The sequence below is a fragment of the Ciconia boyciana genome, chromosome 2, assembly GCF_034638445.1.
Source record: "Ciconia boyciana chromosome 2, ASM3463844v1, whole genome shotgun sequence".
Lineage (NCBI taxonomy): Eukaryota > Metazoa > Chordata > Aves > Ciconiiformes > Ciconiidae > Ciconia > Ciconia boyciana.
In genome coordinates this window covers 115,745,759-115,768,278 of record NC_132935.1, presented here as the reverse complement: position 1 = coordinate 115,768,278, position 22,520 = coordinate 115,745,759, and the positions used below count along the sequence as shown (strand labels likewise).

The 22,520-nt window shown below is 42.6% G+C and overlaps 1 protein-coding gene across 1 annotated transcript in view; it reads left to right on the top strand.

Annotated features, from left to right (window-relative positions):
* The window catches only part of AOAH (acyloxyacyl hydrolase), an 82,375-nt gene that overhangs the window by 37,518 nt on the left and 22,337 nt on the right, over window positions 1-22,520 (top strand). Inside the window, 8 exon segments of the mRNA XM_072851415.1 lie at window positions 1,569-1,629; window positions 2,137-2,207; window positions 3,438-3,486; window positions 3,915-3,963; window positions 5,105-5,199; window positions 13,881-13,972; window positions 16,320-16,402; window positions 21,586-21,622. Coding sequence (XP_072707516.1) covers window positions 1,569-1,629; window positions 2,137-2,207; window positions 3,438-3,486; window positions 3,915-3,963; window positions 5,105-5,199; window positions 13,881-13,972; window positions 16,320-16,402; window positions 21,586-21,622 — 537 coding nt within the window.

Genomic DNA, 22,520 nt, shown 5'->3' with positions numbered 1-22,520 from the left:
AAGACGAAACATCTTGTAAGTGCCTTTGAAATGTAAGTCAGGAGAAATAATCTGAGTTTGAGCCCTGATTGTTCTGACAGTAGAAGCAGGAATCAAATTGTATATCATATGTTGGATCGAATGTGTTCAACTCTTCTGATCTCTTTCTCTTGTGCATTCTCTCTCTCATTCTCTGTCTCTTTTTTTTTTTTCCTTCTTTCTGTAGCTACAAAAAACAATGTTTGGCAGTTGGACTTTTTTAGCTGGCCTGGATCTGTGCCAGTTCCTTGCAACTGAACCTTACTGCAGAGAAGAAGTAGCCCAAAGCAGCACATGGAAATGATTGATTACAGACAGAATAAGGGTTACAAGCCCCACTAGGAGTACGTCACCTGTGTCCTCTGTATTTTTTTTTATCCTGAAGCTCATGCAGTCTGAGGAATCCACCCTCATTGCACCTATTTGCTCTCTGAGCCAGGTTCAACATCTCTTATGAGTTCAAGAGGTTTGAAAAACTCAGAAAGGAAACTTTCCAGGGAAAGGCTGATCAGCATATCACTCAAAGAGTGCTGCCTGCTGGGCCAAATATGAAAGGCTGCTCAATGTAGGTGAGCTAAGCTGTGTCCTGTAGCCAAAGAGGGGTGCCACGCTTGGGCAGCACCATGTGAAAGCTAGCATGTGCCCAAGCTAAAAAGGAAGGGGCACAGAGCAGACACCATCATTTTAACACCTGCTTCAGGTACTGCTAACCTATAGGGTCGCTGGAAATGAAAGTCACAATGGAAAAAAAAAGATGTAATTTTCAAAGGTTAATGTAATTAAGCACTGTGGGGGACCACTGAGGGCTCAGGTCTCCATTGCTCAAATCAAGGTAAAATACTTTTCTTGAACATGTTTGAGCATGGCTAGAAGTTTGTAGAAGTTCTAGATACAGAAATTGCAAGATGAGACTCTGATCCTCAGTTAAAGCATAAGGCCACCTGTGAATTCAGTGTGTATGGTCCTTCTTCACATTAAATCCACTTTTACCCCATAAAATAAGCTTTTTCTTTTTTTGTTTGTATGTAGCTGCAGCCTGGTATGCAAACTGCAAGTCTTCTAGACTGAATGCAACAGGAGAGAGATGGTGTAAAGACTTGAGGGATGAATATGAGAAAGGGTATTTGCCATCTGTTTTTAACAAAAGAAGGAGGTTAGTCTCTGTCAGCATAAGGCCCCATTCTGCAGCAGCAGTAGAAGGACTTCTGCCAGGCTGAGTGAATTATTTATTTCTAAAAATAATAGTCACTTTTACCACAGATTTTATGTCCTAGTTTGTTTTAGAGACTGAAGGTTCAACATTGCAGCCATACATGAATCCATCAGCCTCACCTCCAGCGCTCAGTCAGCAGATATTGAAAGAAATCAGAATTTGCTCCTTTGGACAGAATCACTTTGCTGAAGTACAAGCACGGAGCTAAAATTGAATATGCAGCTGCGAACGACATGCCAGCTATTATCTATTCTGTACGCTTTACTGTGTTTTTTTCTTTCTGAATAGGTTCCCTTCCGTATGTTAACACTGTGTTTGTTGTTTTTGTTTTTTACAGTGTCTTAAGAAATAAACTACCTTTTGAAGATTTTGATGGAGATAAATTTAGTACTTTCCCAGTAAGCAAAGCCTTTCCTTTGGTACAGTAATCCCTTGATAATGAGAATGTCTATGGGATTCCTCCTACTTTTTGCAAAGCCTTATTCATTCATGTGAAAATAGGTATAGGAGTGAAGTGAATGGAGGGGGTTTTTTGTCATAAAAAGTAGTGTTTTTTCTGGATGAAAAAACAATCGTTCATTTATACCACCTGGGAAGATGCACACATAAAGCTGTGCTCCCTGCAGAAGCAAATTTCTCTGCTGCTGAGTGGTCTGTTTACTGAATTAATAAGAGGTGAAGTAAAGTCATATAAAAAAACAAATTAAATTGCCAGCTTCTCTTATTTCTGCACCAAAGTGTGTAAGGTGTCATTTATTAAAGCTTAGCAAAGGCACTCTGGAATACAACCCATTTACTGGGTTTTATTCCTACACCTTGAGTTAGATTCTCATTTTAGATATTTTAAATTAAAAGTGCAAGAGTAACAATGAACATCCTACCTGTGTGCTTCTCCCGGCTTTCAGACGTTGAGGGGCTATCACTGGCGAGGCAGAGACTGCAACGACAAAAACACCACCGTGTACCCTGGCAGACGGTAAAGCTTTTAATTATTTTAAAGGCTTCCTAATAATTGTGACTTCTTGAAGAACAAGTTCCATATTTGGTTTTGGCCATACTCTAAGAGAGCACATCGCTGCTTGTTGCTTGATTTCACTGTGATGGAGACGAGACGGGATGGTTGAGACCAGGGATGGGGTGCATTAGTGTGAGGGGTGGTTCACAGGTTTCTGTCCTTTCTCTGAAGCGTCTGCAGCCAAAATTGATCAGACAGACCAAAGGTGGGGAAGGAAACCAAGCCGCTGAGGCTTACAAGCCTTATGCCACTTGAGCTAATGCAGGCTGTGCCTACTTCAGGGAGTAGCAGGGCGGGAGGGCAAAACAGTGGTGCTCGTGGCTGGCTGCTGAGCTCCAGCATCCAATCCTCATGTTACGTTGGTGGAAACACAGAGCTAAGTATGTGCCCTTCTAGGTGAATATCTTCTAGGTGAATATCTCCCAGCTGCCTGAGCATGGACTTCCATGCACACCTGAAACAGAGAGCACAGCCAGTCCTAACAGCGTGGCCTTGAACAAGGTCCCCTGCTCTTGCTGGTTTACCCTGTGCTCAAAATACTCTTTCAAAGATAGAGGTCTCCTCTACCATGGATTTGTTAAGTTGTTAACCAGGGCTGTTTTTAAAGCCTAAGCATTAACCGGCTTGTGACTAGATAAGCTGAGTTTAAGGGTGTGAGCTTGGAAGAATTATGTGCCGTCAGCCTGGGCAGCACACCTGCATTAGCAGAAATGGATTTACAGAGCCCGTGTGTAGTGCCAGACTGAATAGATGGAGTCTCCCTGTAAAAGAGACCTGAGCTAATTATACTGTTATGGGCCAGAGCAAATCCTCATTACACGGCACTGAATTTGGAGTGAGGGGCTTGGTGGATTTCAATGAACACTTAAAAGCAAGGAAAAGGGCAGGGAAAAAGAGTCTGTCTTCTGCAAAAATCATCCCCATTCACTTCGCCTAAATGAATATGCAGACTAACAGGGTAAGTTTCATTCAGCAACTTCCAGTATTAACTTTAAATTAATATTGCATTTTGCTAGGAAAAATTGCCTCTCCTGCATTCAAAGGGGGAAAAAAAACACCCTTCTGTGCAGAAAGGAATTTCTAATTATTGTATATTCTTAATGAAAAATGGCACAAAGGATCTGATTTCCTCAAAGCCCCTTTTGCTTTATTTTCTGTAACACCGTATATCCTTTTGTAACTCTGTTTTAGTCCTGACAACTGGGATGTGAAAAGTGACTCTAACTGCAATGGCATATGGGTAAGTAAATGAAGTTACATTTTATACTTCCTTCCCGATTGCTGCTTCTCTTTTTTCTTCCTTTTGAATTAGTCTGCAAATGTTTCTTTTTTATTTATTCTGGCTTATTAACTGATTTGGTTTACTCCTATTTATTTACTGCCTTTGATATTGCAAGTAATAAAACTGTATTTATTAAAAAATAAGGGAAGCAGTTATGAGTGAAGGTTGTTTATTGATGCTTATGATTATTTAAATTATAGCTATTATAATTAATTTAAATGTACATATACTTATTAAAATAATGTAATGGAAAGCATCATTGTTATGATGCAGTGCTTCCTGCAGGCAAACATTCAAGAAGAACTGAATCCTCAGCCTCTGTTTTGCACTGCCATTTTTCAGGCGCTAGATAGACACTATCATCTGCCCCTTCTCTCCTCCAACAGGGCGTGGATCCAAAAGATGGAATTCCCTACGAGGAGAAATTCTGCAAAGGTAAATCTTTACAATAAATACAAGAAACAATGTGTCTTTTGTATTCATTCCATAAATATTTTAATAATTTCATGGTCATTGCCAATGTAGGGGAAAGACAACGGGCTTTACAACTTCATGAGAAAGGCAAAATGGCAAAATCTTTTTTTTTTTTTTTAATCTTGAGGATGGGCAAAGATGAAACATGAAAAGCACAGGCTGCTGGTAATTTCCTGTTAAAAGCCAGCTCAGTTATTAAGTTGAAATAAATACATAGATCAGGGACAGCAGCAAACGGAGATGTCACCTCTGCATTTTCTGTGGTGCCTGAAGCCTAACCCAGAGGGATGGCCTTGGGATTCAGGAGAACAGTTTAACATCCGCGTTTGTCCAGTCTGACCTGTTGCCGTAAATACCAGTAATCGTGATGATACTTTTCCGGAGAAAGCCTTAAAGAGGTGAAGTGATGGCATCAGCTGATCTCCCTGACAGCAACGAGAGTGCCTGTGCATACACATAGCACAAGTAACACCCTTACTAAACAGCCATGACTGCAGTTGCTGCTCACCTTGCCTTACATTTAAATCAGCATCCTGGGGATGAACCATTGCCTGGCAAGACTTTTCAACATTTTTAGATGAAAGGCAATCTACAAATGCTAAGTAACATTAATTATAAACCAGCCAGATTGTTCTAGCAGAAATACTCGTATGAGTAGCACATCCACCACCCAGTTCTGTTATAAGGAGCTTTGCACAATTTCATGAGTAATCCGATTTCCCTAAATGTTTAAGTACTTTTTAACGCATGTTCTATGGGTAGTAAAAATAAATGTTGGCTGCACAGAAGAGTCTCTGCTGAAGTAACACATCCATCCTTGAATACAACCAGGATTTTTTCTGATTAGCAAGAGCTCTCCCTGTTCTTCATGCCCAGTCCCCAGTTGTTTCTCTAGGGTACATGCCTGAATGCCAGTTTTTGCTGCAGATGTAGTGAAAATCCCATTGCAGGGTCTGAACATTTCAGCCACGTGAAGAGTGGTGTAGCCAGTCACCCCATGACTCCATCAGCTGCCATTGCTGTTGCTCTTTAAGCGTTGCTCTCCATGCTCTGTTTCGGTTTGCTCTTTCTGCTCATGCGACTAACAAAATGCATTACTTAGGTACGGACACTCAAGGGGTCGTGCTGTTGGGAGACTCGGCCGGCGCTCACTTCCACATCCCTCCCGAGTGGATGACCGTCACGCAGATGTCAGCGGTGAGGAATCATGTTTGGGTTGCCAAAACCACTACACCACTGGCTGCCGTTTGCTTTGTGGTGCAGGTTGCCAAAGGGAAACGAGTGCAAAATGCCTCATTGCACTGGAATTCATAGTTATTGTCTCATGTGTCAGTCCCTCCTGCGGCTGCTCTTCTGAAGATAAAAAAGCATAGCCCTGTGCTACCATCACTCCTCTGACATCTGTGCAATTGGGTCAGGGAAGAGTTTGGCTTCAGTGGCCCAGTGCTGTGCCAGAGACACAAACCAGTACATCTGGCTTTCCACACACGTGCCTGCGGCTCAAGGAGACCCGTGCTGTCTGTGGGATCAGTCCTGCCATTAGCAGGCTTGTTGGTACAGCTCCTTGCTGTGCAAGTGTTGCAGAAGTGACCCTGCTGACAGTCCAGAAACTTCTGCTTTAGGCATCTGGCTTTGAAATGACATGTCCTGGATTGTTTTCCCTCATCTGTGGCATATGTGACACAGGTCTAGTAACTCCAGTGTTCAGGCTCTGAGGCTCATTGAACAAATATATCTGCAGGTGTTCGAGGGTCATCCAAAGGTTTATAATGGACTTGTCTTAAAGGGAAGAGTTTCTGTAGTGATTGTAAAGTATCACTACCACACTGATGTCTACCTTTGGGCAGTATCCCAGCATTTCCCATTTTCAAACAACAACAAAACGCGCCTGACTGTGAATTATGCTGAGCCTCAGCTGTTGCAGTTCACTGGCGTGGAACGAAATAATTGAGGGGAAAAGATCATTCCAGCAAACTGCAATTGGGGGCTGGAGATAAACATGCAGGCATGCTCCTGTCCTTCACTGTTGTTTCCTATCCCGAGCCAGTGTCACTCCCCAGCCAGGGAGGACTCTGTGTTGTCCTTCTCTGCACAAAATTCTGTTGCACGGGGGTGAGCAGATAGATTGTCATTGCCCACCTTCCCTGGTGAAAACCTGCTACTCCTCCACTGGCCTCTGTAGAAGAAGGACATGGACATTTTCTGGAGAACAACTCCAGAATGTCAGTAGTTACAGTGCTGTTGGAGGTCTGAGAAATTGGTGTATTTTCCCACTTTCGCTCCCAGAGCTGAGCTGACTTAAATGTTGCAGATTAGCAGTTGTTTTTCTTTGTTAAACGTTTATGAGCAACGATTAGACCAACGACAGTGATGACAGAGCTGATGATGAGCATAATAAATTAGCACTAATGATAATTGAGATTATCTTGTCTAATAGAGATTGTAATAATACTGATGGTGATGATGATTCTGGTAGTAACGCTGGTAGCAGAGCCATGTAGGCAAGAATAGTTTTAGGCTATGTCAGCATTTTATTGTCACTATAACGAAGGTTTAGAAAGCATTTCTCTTGCTTGAAGCTTGCTGGTCCACTGGCTGGATGGGTCGAGGGCTGGTTATGGCATGCAGAGGCAGAAGCTTCAAGGTTGGGAGCTGGAGTGCAGACTATAAAGTGAGTTTTGATGGCACCTTGTTACTGTCTGATGGGTGTAGAACAACTTGCACAGGAAGGGAACCGGTGCTCTCTGTGTAAGGCCCAACAAATATATGCTTTCAGTGCTCAACTCCATCTGGCCAGTGTGTGGGGAAGATCAAGGACTAGTTGGAAGGGGAGAAGTGGGCTGCTTTCCTTTGCAGAAAGGGTGACTCCAGGTTAGAGCTAGTGCCCTGCACTGGGACAAAGAGGGCAAAGAGAGACGTGTTCACTCTCTGGCCTTTCGTAGTCACTCCACTCACAGTATATAAAATAAAAGGAGTTAAGATACCACTGGAATTGGAGAAGCTAAGTACAATATATGAGTAAGTAGAAAAGAAGCCTGGACTTCACACGCAGACCCAGAGCCACCACAAGCCAGTCCCAGGAGAGACGTCTCTCATGCACCAGTACAAGGCACCAAGGGCTGGCATCTGCTCTGAGCCCAGGGAGAAAGGGATGCGTTAAGGTATTGCTTAAAATACCGCTTACTGGAGCTAGCAGAAGAAGGTAAAAGAGGATAGTACAGATAACCTTATGTCCTGTCAGACACTGGGCACCCTGAGCTGGGCAGCATCAGACAAACCTCTGACAGGGGTATGGCATGGTATGTTAGTAATGTAGAGGAACTTGGAAAAGTTGGTTATAGCTACCCAGGGCAGAGCAGGGCTGGGCTAATTACCTTGCAGGAAATGCAGCCCTCCTACAGCTAGCTGAGCTCTACGGTAGTGCACTGCACATCCGCCCGGGTGGCTGGGGTACATGAGATTCGGGATAGGAAAGAACAGGTTATTTTCTAGGACAATTTGCAAGCTTTCCTACCGACCTGGCAAAAATACAGCACTTAAATATTAATGCAGAGATACAGAGAGTTCAGTCGTATAAAAAAACTAGTATCTGTGTTTAAACTCTAGCAACAGTAAAACGTTATTTAATTTGCAGCTCACCTTGAGTAAGAAAGTTGTCGCCTGAGCACAAAAGTGCTAGCAAAAAAATTTCTGAGCTAATTCAAACTTTGTCACTGCCTTTTCCTCTTGCTTGTCCTCTCTGTCTTTCTTTCTATGTGTAGAATGGCATTAGCAGTAATTTATCTGCCTCGGGGTTGTGAAGGTGCAATACTGTTGTCTCTTGATGTGTGGTATTAAATACCACTGGCAAATATCCTTCATCTGTAGGTTTAATTAACAAATTAACTAGCTTCAATCCTTTTTCAGTGCAAGGTCTTCCTCAAGGAGAATTTCTAAGCATATCCAGGGATGGTTTTGTGACCAGAGAGAGTGCGGAGAGTCTGTGTCCTAATCTCACAGAAAACATCCTTAATCTGGGATCACAGCAAGAATTTGAAGTTAGGGCTCTGAGAGGGGAGGATAAGGCATTAGCCTTGTGTACCTGCTGTTAGCCCATGCTGCCAAACTCAAGACACTTCGTGTTGATTCTGCTAAAATTTCTTTGATAAGATACATAGAAAAATTAGTTTATCAAATGGTTTCCTCTACAGTCAATACTAGAGTCAGTTCAAAGCTTTAATTTCCATTTCAATGGAATCTCAACCCTCTACATGGAATTCCAAACAGGACTTCCCCCTGCCCCGACCCTGTCCAGGATTTTTATCATGTGTACAAGGAAAAAGTTGTGTGCCTGTTAATTCAGATTTATTAGGTGTATTATTTTGTTACTTTAATGTTCTTCTATATTTTTACATATCTATTTTATATACTTTATATATTTCATATATTTCTTATTTATATTTATCCTTCCTTATACATGTTCACATATACAAGTGTTTACATATACAAGTGTAAAGTAAAATTTACACACAGTAACAATGCTGCAGGCCCTTCTGTTAATCAGCACCGCATCAGTGGCAGCTGTTAATTCCTGTTTTAAAGCTGATTAGGATGGGAAATAATTTTGCAAGTGAGATGCTGAGAATTTAGTTAAGAGGTTCTGCAGAATGGTTGCTTTCCATGATTATGCTGCACATAGTCTACCATGCAAAGGAGCAGTAATGATGAGTGAGGGAAGAAAGAGAATGTGAATGAGAAATTTCCTCACTGAAGCAAGCTCAGGATGTCATTTGGGTAACCGGATGATTAGCATGGGGGTGACCAGATGGGTATTTGGGCTGAACAGCTTTGGAATTCAGATGCCCGTGCCATCGTCTCGAAGACCATTGTTGGGAAGCTGTTATATACTGGATTTTGGATTTCCTGGTCTAATCGGGAACTTACTGCCCTCTTAGCATGGGCCTTCCACAGGGTAGTAACGCACAAGTCTTATGAGGAGCGGCTGAGGGAACTCGGGTTGTTTAGTCTGGAGAAAAGGAGGCTGAGGGGAGACCTTATCGCTCTCTACAACTACCTGAAAGGAGGCTGTAGAGAGGTGGGCATTGGTCTTTTCTCCCAGGTAGCAAGTGACAGGACGAGAGGGAATGGCCTCAAGTTGCGCCAGGGGAGGTTTAGACTGGATATGAGGAAATCTTACTTCACTGAAAGGGTTATCAAGCATTGGAACAGGCTGCCCAGGGAAGTGGTTGAGTCGCCATCCCTGGAAGTATTTCAAAGACGCTTGGATGAGGTGCTTAGGGACATGGTATAGTGGTGGTCTTGGTAGTGTTAGGTTTACGATGATCTTAAAGGTCTTTTCCAACCTATATGATTCTGTGATTCTGTGAACGCCCTGTGTAATCCAATGCAGGGGAACATGCTCCTGTCATACATCCCATGTCAAGGAATGCATCAAGTTGCATCATTCACTTGTCCCATATCAAGTCCCCTGGTGCCTTCCTGGTCTTCCTGTTTTCTTAAACCTAAGTGACCAAATGCAGAGACCTGAATCATGTTACTGCATTTATCAAGGAGGCTGTTTTGGGCAGGGGGAGGGTGGAATTTGCAAGCATCTGAGCACCAGCCTGCTCGCACTAATGCAGCTGCAGGCGCTCCCAGCCCATTTCGTCTGTTGCCAAGCTTGAGACCTGCACTATATCAGAGTGGGGACTCATGTTTTCCAGTGCTATTTCCAAAGCCTTTACCTAGGAGCCAGTCACAAATACAGTTATCATCCCTCTTAGAGTATGTTCTTCCCACAAAGAAGATACGGAAACACTACTTGGTGTGGAAAATGTCCATCACAAGGTGGACGCATCTTTGAAAGCTATAGCACAGGCGTGTTATTTCTCAAGTTTAAAAAAACCCCAAAACTACAAAAAAAACACCCCACCCTATGTAGCACTAGGGGAAGTCCCAGGTGCCTTGATTTTGAAGCTTTTGACCAACCTGGTACTGCTGAGTCCCAAAGTCTACCCTATAGGGATCTAGCTGAGGTGCAGCAACACAGAGAAAATGATGTTAGGACCATCACTGAGGATACCCGCCTGCATGTTCCTGCAGAGGCAGCCAAGCACGTGGCTCCGTCCTTAACCTGCCATCACTCCAGTAAATCCCCAAACACCCAGAGTACAATTACAGGAAGAGAATTATAGAGCTGTAAGAAGGGGATGAGTCAACTTTATTTTGGCTTTCTGCTTGTCAATAGGTTTTGGGTTTGTCAGGCTTTTCTTCTTTTAAAAGGTTCTGCAAGAATTGAGCTGAATGTTCATTCCTTTGACCTGAAAATTCGGACACTAAAAATGAAGTGTAATGTAGTAGACATGCACTTTATGAGGTTTAGGAAAGCAAAAGAAATACTGGGGATTTTTTTGAGGTGGATGTTTTCTTGTGGAAAGCTAATGTTGAAAACACTGGTGTGTCTAGCGATGGATATTGTGCTCCTGCTGCTCGGTCCATCTGCTTACAATTGACTTCCAAATAGCTACTAAATGCAGCATTTTTCTGTTATATGTCTGGGATAGAAGCTTACTTTAAAATCTCATTTTAGAGACAATTTTATCTGGAGATAAAAGCACTGTATTTATAAATGTGCTGGAAATGACACCCTTTTGAGGAAGATGCATTTTAAAACTCTTGGATCTCTATTTCATGCTGAATAGAAGGTTCATGAGAAAAATAAATCCCATGTCTGTCTGTAATCCAGTAAATATCTATTTGCCCACAAACTCAAGGGGTTCTCAGGTTTCATTAAAGTAACTGTTTCATACAATACATTTCCTACTAAAAGAACTCAGCATTTCTTTAAACGCAGGTTCAGGATGTCCTGAACACTTATCCCACTGACTTCTTTTTCTGCACAACTAGAAAATACAGGAGTTTGATCTGTGAAAATCTTATTTAAAACATTCTCTAGCTTCCCTCTAAATCCAGTGAATTGCAGGCAAGTTTCTCCCAGCTAGTATTGTGATGACTAAGATGCTGCATTTTGGGGAAAATAAGGTAATAGTTCTGCTGATTTCAAACCTGTGTCCCTTGCAGCTTTACAGAGTAGAAATGCCATACATGCTTTTTAAAAAGATAGGCTGTGCTTTCCTCAAGAGCTCTAAGGCTTGCTTATTTGTATACTTAGAATAAGAAAATTTTCTCTGGTACTTAATGCTATCACGAGGATTTGAACAGCATTAAAGTCAGTATGAAAACAAATACCCAATTCCCCTCAAATTAAGGGACACTTCAGTGCTTTCAGGATTTCTGGGACTGGCATTTCTAAAGGCTCGTATGAGCGTGAGGTTTCCAATGCCCTTTTGTGTTCTGATTTTGAAAACCTCTTGCCATAGCAACCCTGAACCTTCTTCCATTTAAGCACAGCTTGGCATGTGTGCATTTAGCATTAGCCATGGCTTTGGCTGTCCCATATTTCAAGGTAGGACACATCTAGGAGGTGAGGACGTTCCTTCGAAATGAGACCCATCTAGAGCATTTGAGGCTAAAATATGGCATTTGAAGCTAGGCTGGAATAACTTTCTAATCATTCTCTGCTAAAATCTGGGACGTAGGCTGAAGCATGGTTTCTCAGCCAGAATAGTCTAGAGAATGGTATTTAAACAAGGCTGTGCTCAGAAGAGTTTTAAGCTAAAAGTCAACATAGATCCACCTCTAGAGTGGGACACATTTGCATCTGAGACTAAGCGAAACGCAGTCTGTTAGACCACACTTTCCAAACTACATCGCTGCAGAGTTCAAGGTTTAGCATTCTTCTGAAATTTCCATTAACTACTCATCTTCACCCTTCGGTCCTGAAATATCTTCAAAAGTCTGGCTTTAAGTGCTTTGCTGGAACAGTGTCAATGCTAAACGTATATACAGTTTTCAAATGTAACTATAATTCTGGGCTCAAATGTTCCTTTCCAAACCAATTTGCAACTCAATTAGGTTCTGGCTAATTCATATTTAAGCTAAGTTTGCAGGAGAAAAAAACCAGTTAAAAATTATTGGGACTTGTCCAATTAAAATATTGTTTTGGAGTGCCAATGGCAAATAATGAGAGAATTTGTCATAGAAGGATTTGTTTTAAAAATATTTAATCATTTTTGGGCTCTTTTTATACTCCTATATGCTGTGATTTATAAGAGATCATATCTATTGCTTGTTCTATGCTAAGTGACTATTTCAATATTTCTGTCACCTTTAATGCAAAGCTACAAGGAGGCAAATATTGCAAATGGCCAAGCCATACTGTACCCCTCCACTTCTGCTCATAGCTGTGCCCTTGGATTAAGTGCTTGTTTGCACACAAAATTATCAGATTTGAAGAAGGCAGATTCGGAAGTTCCCTCCAGTCTTAAAAAAATAATAATTTATATATATATATATGTATATGTATATACAGATACACACAAGGACACATATATGTGAGAGAGAGAGAACCAACTGAAAGATAATTAAGCCAGACCCATTTCCACCTTGGTAACTAATGCAGATCTACTGTAAATAGGTCAAATATGCTGTTAAATGCTGTTAAATGCTTTAAACTGGCATCTGCTGTGCATTAGGCTGCTCAGAGCTTGGCTTCAGGATTTCTTCCCCCCCACAACCTCCCTTTTCTCGCCTTTCCTCCCCTTCCCCTGCATCTCCCCCCATCCTCTTACAGTCAAAACCCGTAGGCATATACTCATGCATAGCTCCCATTCACCTAAACGGTAATTTTCTGGGAATGAGGACTTGGTGGGGACCACAAGATTTAGCTCTTCTGTGGCTCCTCGGTTACCTCTGACCCTCCTGGAGAAAGAATTACTCACCTGCTTGCTGTTTATAGCAGTGAGGGTTTAAGGAAACCCCACAATTGCTTGAAAAGAAAATGAAGCTAATAAGTTACACGGATTAAACCAACCTGTGAGCTCTCTGATTTTATGTTTTGACCTTCTTTTGGTTATTACCTTTTTCATCAACAGTTTTTGAGTATGAGCACACTGGATTTATGCATTTGTCTTTGCAAGCGTACCCCAGACTAGGAGAAGCTGCAAATTTACTCCATGTTCTCATCCTTCTGAGGTGGCGCAATTTCTCAAGGCCATTTTTCTCGCCTTTCATGATTTTTGACACATTCACAAATCAAAGTGAAAACGAACAGGGCACTGTGTTTTGAATGTGCAACACAGCTTGCATCTGCATAGAGGCTTTCGCAGAGGCAGTCGCTTAAAAAAAGCATTAGGGACTAATACCAGCAAAAGCAGAGAAGGGTAAAGGTTGCATCTATTTGCGTGGGAAGGTTATAGCAGACGATGTGTTTTTCTCCCTGGTCCCTGCCATGCTCAGGGGCCTTTCTGACTCTGTTTCTTCCATGCTGTCCCTGAAATTTGCAGTGAGGACCAGGCAGAGGTTTTTAGGGGGTCAGATGCTCGCAGTTCATCCTGCTGGAGAGGGCAAGGGAGCTTTGAGTGAATTTGACGTTATCCCTCTGCCATACACGCTGGGGACATCACGCTGGCATCTCTTCCTGTTCCCAAGGAGACCCACCTTTGGACAGGACGGATGCTGGGGCAAACAGCTGCCGCCTTGGTGGTCTGCACCTGCAGTACATGCTCCACATCAAGAGGAGTTTGGGGCTCTTCCAGAATTAAAGGGTGCTGGGAGATGAGATTCAGATATCTCTTCTGCTTTTCCTTCCACTGTCTCTCGATATGCCCATCTTGCAAGAGTCAACTTTTTAAGTATATGCGTAAATAATTACCCCTACAGCTATAGTTATAATTGCTGCTGTCAGGCTAATGCTCCAGATAAGAAGTGCTTGAGTTTGTTGAAAGGATTTTTTTGTCTGTGAGGGTGAAACCGTGTTGATTTAAAAATTTCTCTTTCAGAAATCATTTGCTAATCTCCCAATGGCTTTCACTGACGAGCTTGACTGGCCCCAGTTCTCAGAGGTCACTGGATTTCTGAACTCCACCATTGGGTAAGTCAACAGGCAGGGTGGCCACGTCGTAGCAAGTCTCAAGGTCCCTCAAAGTACAGCAAGAAAAAAAAAAACAGTGCTTGAAAGGAAAGATAAAAATACTAGTCAGCTCTGCTTCTGCTCTGTCTAAAATCAAGATCGACACTGGATCTAGGGATTGTTAAAAATCTTTTAAATATATAAACAATATATTGTCTGTACTGGGCACAATACTCTAGCCCAGTCTTCCTGAAATTCGGGGTAGGTTTTAGAGCTGGTCAAATTGTGATTTACAAGGGAGAAAAAAAACGAAGAAATAAAAACCAAACTCACTTTTTTCAAAATTCTGGGGCAGGGAGAAGGGGAGCATTTCTGAAACAAAAAAAAAATAGCATTTTCCTTTTCTTAGGTTTTTTTTCTCTTTCCCTCGTCCTCCTGTTTCCTTTTTGCTGCTGAAACTGTGGAATAAATGGTAACCCCATGGTTATTTCATGGTGTTCCCTTTTGGGGGCAATCTTTCTTCCCCCCCTTTTTTTTTTTTCACATTTAGGGGGAAGTAGCAAAAGAAGAATTTGGAAGCGCCTGTGACCTAATTTGCTGTGTTACATTGGCTCCTGTGGATGGGGAAGGATGCAGGGATAGATGGAAAAAAGAAGTCTCTGCCAGAAGGGAAGGAAAACAAAGTCCAAACACAAAGAAAACACCTTAAAATGCCTTTCTGGCCAGCATTAAGAGGCCCTTGACTCCTGCCAGAACTGAAGGATACAATCATCAACAGTGCCTGGTCTGGCCTGAGTTTCAGATAATTTTTATTTTATATGTCTAAGATAGGTCATGAATACAGTGAAATGCCAAACCAAGCATGAGTGAAGCCTAAAGAGGCTCTCTACCAACAGAATTAAAAAGTTGGCAGAATACTTTCTTTTCCAGGAAATATATATGTTGCACCATACACTTGTACTTTTTGCTTCCTTTTTTCTCCCTGTGTAAAAACCAGGCTCCCAGCCTCAGCTACATTCACACAGTGTATGCTTTAAGGCGGTATACTACTCGACAAGCCAACAGAGAAGTTCTATACAGCCTCCTCTTTCAGAGTCAGCAGCAAACCCAACCTTTAAAAATCTATTACAATGTCCAGCTCCTCAATACACAGTGTTTAACTGGGCTCAAAAGACTCTGAAGTTCACAAGTGATCAGAGCTTAGTCTTGACCCTGAAGTTGTCAGTGATAGGCCTTGGTTCAGTGTTCAGTTTTTAATCTCTTTTTTAATCTCCTCCATGTCTGGGAAAAAAGGACCATTTGGGACTTCAAGGCATTTTTAAGAGAAGTAGCTCAAAATCCCACACCACCATGACTAAGTGTGGTGGAGACTGGTTGGCAATGTGCAGTGGGAGGCTCCCATTTACTCCGAGCCTGCAGAAATAGAGACACAAACTGATGCGGTCCGTGCCCATCTTTCCCACCCCCTGCTGGGTGAACAGGGATACCGCTTTTTAACTAATATCCTCTGACCAAGATGGTTTGCTTCTCCTTGTCCACCCACCTATGCCGAAAACCAAAGAGCTCGGGCGTTTCTTGTGTAGCCCATTGCGTGCGGACTGGTTGATGCTATCATGAGTTTCTATGTAGGTAGTTACTTTTTATTGCTGGTGTCAAAACTTAGCATTGTCTTCCATTTCTCTGCATTTGCCCAAGTTTGCTGTTCTTAAACCATGGTATTTAAGTTATCTTATTCCTTCGGTGTCTAAGTTCAAACACAAAATCAGCAGCCCCAGTAGAGATGACCATGTACTCATGGCTGGGAGTGTGGTGTTCTCATCAGCTTCCCCTTGGGCTCTTATCCTTTTCATTGGTGTTTTCATTTTTCTAAACAGTGCAAAGTAAAGGAGAGAACTAATCACAATCAAGCATAACCTGTTTTCAGATCAATCCATCCAAGATTTATGGCATTGGGAAATGAATGCCCTGCCAATATTTCTTCCCTTTTATTTACTGTTCCATACCAACCAATTGAAAAGTCAATTAGTGAGCAATCAAGAGGATTGTTTTGATAAATGATGTATAACAAAAAGGTTTTTAAACACCTTGTCTGAAAGACCAGGATAAAAGCATCCCGGATGGAACAATTTAAAAGAAACTCTCCATCAATTTATAGTTTCTGAGAGGATGCATTGGCTTCCATTTTAGGCCACCCTGTTCAAGATGAGAAAGATTTATGACCACAAAAAAGAGACATGGTGAAATAGTTTATACATAACCAGGGCACAGACTTGTTCTGAGACAAGAACATACTTCATTTTCAATATTAGCTGTGTTTTCATCAGTATTATATGAGTTTAGCAGCTTGCATTTTCTCAATTTATTTCAGAGGCTGGACAGACTCTCTGTATCTACGTTTACGCAGGAGAAATCGCTGTAATCACAGAGACTTACAGAACATTTCCCAAAATGGTATGTTAAGTTTTTTCACTTTTTTTTTAACCTTACTAGTCTGATACTTGATGCTGCATTAATGAACATCTTTCAGAAATGTTGTGGTTTAACCCCAGCCAGCAACTAAGCCCCACACGGCCACTCGGTCACTCCTCCCTGGTGGGATGGGAGAGACAACTGGAAGGGTAAAAGTGAGAAAACTCGTGGGTTGAGATAAAGACAGTTTAATAGGTAAAGCAAAAGCCGTGCACACAAGCAAAGCAAAACAAGGAATTCATTCTCTACTTCCCATGGGCAGGCAGGTGTTCAGCCATCTCCAGGACAGCAGGGCTCCATCACGCGTAACGGTGACTTGGGGAGACAAACGCCATCACTCTGAATGTCCCCCCCTTCCTTCTTCTTCCTCCAGCTTTATATACTGAGCATGACGCCATATGGTGAGGAATATCCCTTTGGTCAGTTGGGGTCAGCTGTCCCGGCTGTGTCCCCTCACAACTTCTTATGCACCCCAGCCTACTCACTGGTGGGGTGATGTGAGGAGCAGAAAAGGCCTTGACTCTGTGCAAGCACTGCTCAGCAATAACTAAAACATCCCTGTGTTATCAACGCTGTTTTCAGCACAAATCCAAAACATAGCCCCATACTAGCTACTATGAAGGAAATTAACTCTATCCCAGCCAAAACCAGCACAAGAGACAGAGAAACCCCTTCCAAATTGCATGCATTTCTTATGGAAAAATAGAGAACAGCACTTATTTAACTCAGCATCTTTTCTTCTGGCTCTGAGTAGGAAGGTGTGTGGCTTGGTCACTTTTATCCACAGATTGACTAAGAATTTCCACTGAGCTAAAAACCAGTGTACCCCACTGTAACTCTAGGGAGGGGGGAGGGGGCGAGGGGTGTGGCCATGGCCAAAAGGGGGGATTTAGAGGGATGTTGCTAGTGGTGATGGAGCTAAAAGGTCTGCCCTCCATCTCCTCCGGAGGCTGTGGCATGGTCCCCGCTTGCTTGGACCCCCTGTTCTGCACTCCCACGGGGGATGCCGGCAGGGCCCTACACTGCACCCCACAGTGGCACAGGGGACTCACAGGGCTGCCACACCGGCAGGCAGACTGGGCACAAAACTGTCATCAGTCTCATAGCAAGGGTGTCCAGTTCATCTCAGTACCTGATACCCTATTACCTTGTTCTGCTCTCTTTACGTTAATGGGGGTTGTATTTTCTGCTCTTCCTTTTTCCCAATTTCCTCACAGACTTTAAAAAAAAAAAAGAAATCTCTCACTGTGTGCATCGTTCCTTTTTCTCTCCGCTTCACATATCCCCTTTCCACTGACACTACAGACACCTGCAGGATATAAAAGGAGGTGAGCCTGTGTCAGGGCAAAAGACTCTGAAGAAAATTGAGAAGGGAATTTTAAAAAGGGAAAAATTACAAGTGATAGAAGAATCCCAGGATATCTTCCCTCGGTATCTTCTCTTAATCATCGCAGTGACACCGCATTGTAAAGGTTGGCTTTTATTGCCTCATTTGGCGTAATAGTTTCCCCGAATGGGAGGATTTAAATGGCCACTCTCGGTGTCAGTAAAGCAAAAAGCTGGCCACCAACCTGACCTAGCCCCACCTGGGACAACTTAACCTTCCTCTGAAAATGATGCTTCACAGCCCCACATATACGCAATGAGAGGACAAGACACTAGCATTGCAGTTCTGATGGGGGAGGCGTGCGGCCAAGAGCCAGAGCCCAGGGATGGGAAGCCAAGCTGGGGACCAAGAGCAATGCTTGTCTCCATCCCCCCTACAGAAGCATCAGTGCTGTGTCAGAGCTCAGCACAGAGGAACTTTCCCCCATTGCCCTTCTCGGGACATGCACCTTCACTCTGGAGGAAGGCTTCCCCAGCCGCTGTGCTAGCGGAATTTCTGCCTTCCCTTTCTTAAAAAAATCCCATTATCCCCTAGAGATGGTGGACCCTTCCCTCCTCTGCAGTAGGGTGCTCAGCCAGGGCAAGGGAGGGTGCTCCTCAGCTCTCCATGTACGTTACCATGAATATATTCACATCAGAATTGCTGACATTCATTTTGGGTGACCAGCTTTGCTCACCGGGCACCCCACAAGATGCTTGGTATATGAGATATGGGTTAATAATTCGTAACAAATCTGTTCTATGCCATTGTTACTGCTTTCAGCTTGTGGTTGCACAACAAGCAGTTCACAGTCCTAATCAATGTTTTCCATCGAAGTGGCTTGCTGAACAGTTTTCTACAGATAATTTTTATTGATTCATTGTTTTCAACATGGTTTTGGTGTCTTGCCTTCCAGCAGCTTCACACAGGTTTGTAGGCCATGTGCTATTTCTGGTTTTTGACTGAGTGAGTGGGATCCTCGGGTGTGAGGGCGGATTAGAAGGTTCTTCTAAATGTTCTCCAGCACTTGTTGAAGATCCCTTGTTTTGGTAGAAGCATCCTGATAGTAAAATCACTTCCTAAAATATTCCAAAAAATCATTAGATAAACACGAGGAAGGTGAATACCCTCAGAATTTCTAAATAATTACGAACAATCTTGTGATTGTCATCCATGTTTTGCATGAGCTACTTGGATAATGTACGCTATTTCAAAACATGGGTATTGTATATTTCTTTGCCATTTGTAGTCTGATATGTCTCTTTGGGATTCTTGCCTTTGACCAGAAAAATTAGGCCTTGTTAACACTTGCTGTGGCTCACTGAGCCATCAAGCACCAGATATCTCACACTGGCTTCAAAACCAGTTAATAAATAACAGGGATTTTTTTCTTCGTCTGTCTTGGAAATTCTAGTTCCCCTGGAGTTCATTTGGGGAAAACCAGAGACTTTTCCTTTGCACCGTTACATTTCCAATTGCTTTTACAGCATAAGGGAGCAAAAGATTAGAAGTCAATAAGCCGTTCTTGTCCACACAGCACTTTTGGTGCTATCTGGAGCCAGGCTCTTTCAGTGCGCATAGTGCTGCTCCTTGTCAGCCACGCAAGATCTGAGAGCAAGAAGATCAAGAAGTGCAGCTCAAGTATTCCAAGGTTTATGAAATTTAGGGTTGCTCACAAGTGGAAGCAAACCCAACACTGACTCCTCAACCAAAACTAAAAAACCCCACTGGTCTGAAAATGTTTGGAAAGCAACAGAGAGGGGGACTGGAGAGATCCAGGAACAGCTGCCAGGACATTCAACAGTGTAAGGGTAACTCTTCTGCCCCATCTCTTTTTCTCTCTTGAATGTTTTCATCACAGATTGCATCCTGTATCCCAAAAACTTTCTTGAAGACTCAATTTACCCATGAAAACAGTTCTCTAAAAAACCCCTTCATTTTCTTGATGTTTTTACTTGATTTGTAAGTGTACTAATGCTTTCCACGGAGCTGCTTATAACTACCTACCCTTGTAGAGGTAATACGTACGCAAGAACAGCTTCCTACTTTTTTGTAAATACATTTTTAATTTCTAGAGATCCCATTAGTTTATTTCTGCTGGAACTGCAGCCCCAGTCCAGGGAGCCATGCGGCAGAATGGCTTAACAGAGCTGAAAGAAGGGCTATTACACAGAAAAAAAATCGATTGGTGGTAGTTATGTTCCAAGCCATATTTTCTAAGGATTTTTGTGGGCCTCTTATTCTGTTGAAAAGAGCTTCTCGACAGAAGGGCTGGATTTTGAATGGACCAGCAACCCTCAGGAGAGAAGCAGCAGACAGATATATTCATTTTTAGCTTGGAAGAACTGGATTATTTAAAACATAAAGGATTCCTTGATATATGCGGTTGGCATCACTGTGAGTGATAATAACAAAGGCACCACTATTAAAATGCAAAGTGTATTATTGCTACCTTAGGGGTTTATCTCTTAGATCTTTCCCCTATACCAGTCCAGCAGGGACTTAATAATGTTCTGTCCACAAGTTTCCCCCCAAGAGCTGCGGGGAGGACAGGATTTGCTCCTCAAAGCAAGCTTCAGAGGCACAATGCAGAAAAGAGGAGAAGAGAGAGAGACCAGGGAAGAGCTGAGCGAAGAATAGAGGGAGTGTAATACAAGAGGAGAAGGAGAGAGAAAAGAGGAGAGAGTAAAAATACTGCAAAATAAAAGCAAGTACAACCTGTAGGGCCTGCTTCTCTGAAGTTTATGTTTCTGTATGTTGCTGTGAGGTGAATGTCTTGCAATCACAGTCCTAGTCTAATCTTGAACAAGGCATAAAGCCTTTTTTGGCCCCTCATTTGCTATCACTCTTGCACTGCAGGTGATAGAACTTGATTTGTGCGCTGTGGATAGTTGGGATGTATATGCATAGCCTTTAAAGACCTGCTAGTAAGTTTTATGCATAAAAGCTTTCCCAACCAGGAATGCTTTTCTCATTCAAGACATAAATGAAAGATTATAGATGCTCACAGATGCTTAGGTGTAGCTAGCTCTTCCTGGAGGAGGAAAGATTTGCACCCGACCCTTTCGGTGAATTGCCATTGAAATGCAGAGCTTCTGAGGAGGGGTGCAGCTGGCCTAATACTATTTTTTGTAAGTCTGCCACTCGTGGGGAGAGCAATGCAGACACCCAAACTTGGTGTCTAGTGCCATTTAAGATGCTTTACAGTATCTTTCCCACTTCCAGCTGCCTCTCCAGAAGTGCACAATCTCTCAGGCATCCTGTCTTGTATCTGCCAGCCCTGTTGCAGGTGTCTTGGATACTCTGGGATGTCAAAAATGGCACTTGGTGCCTATGTTTAGGACCTGAATCAGTCCCAACGTGGTATAGCTGTGAGACGCTTACTCTCTCAGAAGAGTGAGAACAGTTCCCTTTGCAATTTATAGGGAAAGTTAAAAGTAGATCGGCTGTTGACAAGTCAGGTTGGCTGGTTTACAAGAGACTACTATGTTCAACAGATGGGAAGAAGCTGCCAGATCTGGATTAAAAGCCAGATCCAAACAACCCAGCACTTAAAAGTATTTGATTTTCTGCAGTCTGAAGTGTGGGACTCAGGTAAGAGGCAGCAGGTCCCTGGATATAGCTTTACTTCCTAATGATGGCACCCAAAAAGGTTATAGAAATGACTTGTTTTTCTGTTTTTATTTTTAATGCTTCTACATTCTTGGAAATATGCAATGAAGTTGGGTTTTGCACTTCATTTTGTTTGTCACTATAACGATGTTGTACTATTTCTCTTATTCCCACTATGTGTGATCAGGTGGTTCTTCAGGAAACCTCCTCCATTTAATAAAAAGGTGAGTTTTTAATGGGATTCGAATGCTGACTGGGGGTACAGAATTGTTGCTGGAGTCCTACTTTTTTGAAAGAAACAAGCAAAGCACTTTAAGGAATGTATTATCCACAAGTGTCCTAAGAAGCACAGCTTCCCTTGGCCACTGTGCTCTGAAGTGCTGGCTGTTTCTTCTCTGGTGTAAAATATTCATCAACAGAAGAAAAACTGTTTTGAAGTGTGGATGTCACCATCTCCAGGGCCTTGACCTTGGCCCAGTTAAGCCAACAGAGCATTTCCAGTGATTTTAGGGAAGAGACTAAGCCTTTCCCTAAATCTGTGCTTTGTGTGCCCCTAACTGCCTTGCTCCTGATTTGTAGCAATGTACATAGGCATGGGCAGGTCCACTGTATTATCTCCATACAGATATGATTGAGTAGCTACTGGATAGTGAGAGGCAGCAACTCTCCTTTTCAGATGAATTTGGGTGGGCTGTGGGGCAGTTGGGTTTGATTTAGTTCGCTTTATGCTGATATAGTTCACAACCTAAGGGATTTATTGTACTCTCCTCTATAAAAAGTAGTAATGAAACCTTGCCCTCTAGCACTGAACTTCAAGCCACATCCTGATTTGATCTTGAGCCCAATCCTACACATAAACTTAGTTGTCAGCCAAACATAGTCTTCTTCTCCCATCTCTATTTAAAAACTTCCCATCTTGATTTATGTCTTTGCCCCAAAATGAAACTACTTGATTTGGCTTCTGAATAATACAAAGAAGACAGAAAGTCAGCAGGAAAAACAGTGAAAAAGACAAGTCCACAAAAGACAAGTCCACAAGGGGCAAAAGGGAGAAGTGAAAAATCCTATATTTAAGAACCATTACTAAAATATAAAACTATAGGGGAAAAAAAAACCCCAAAT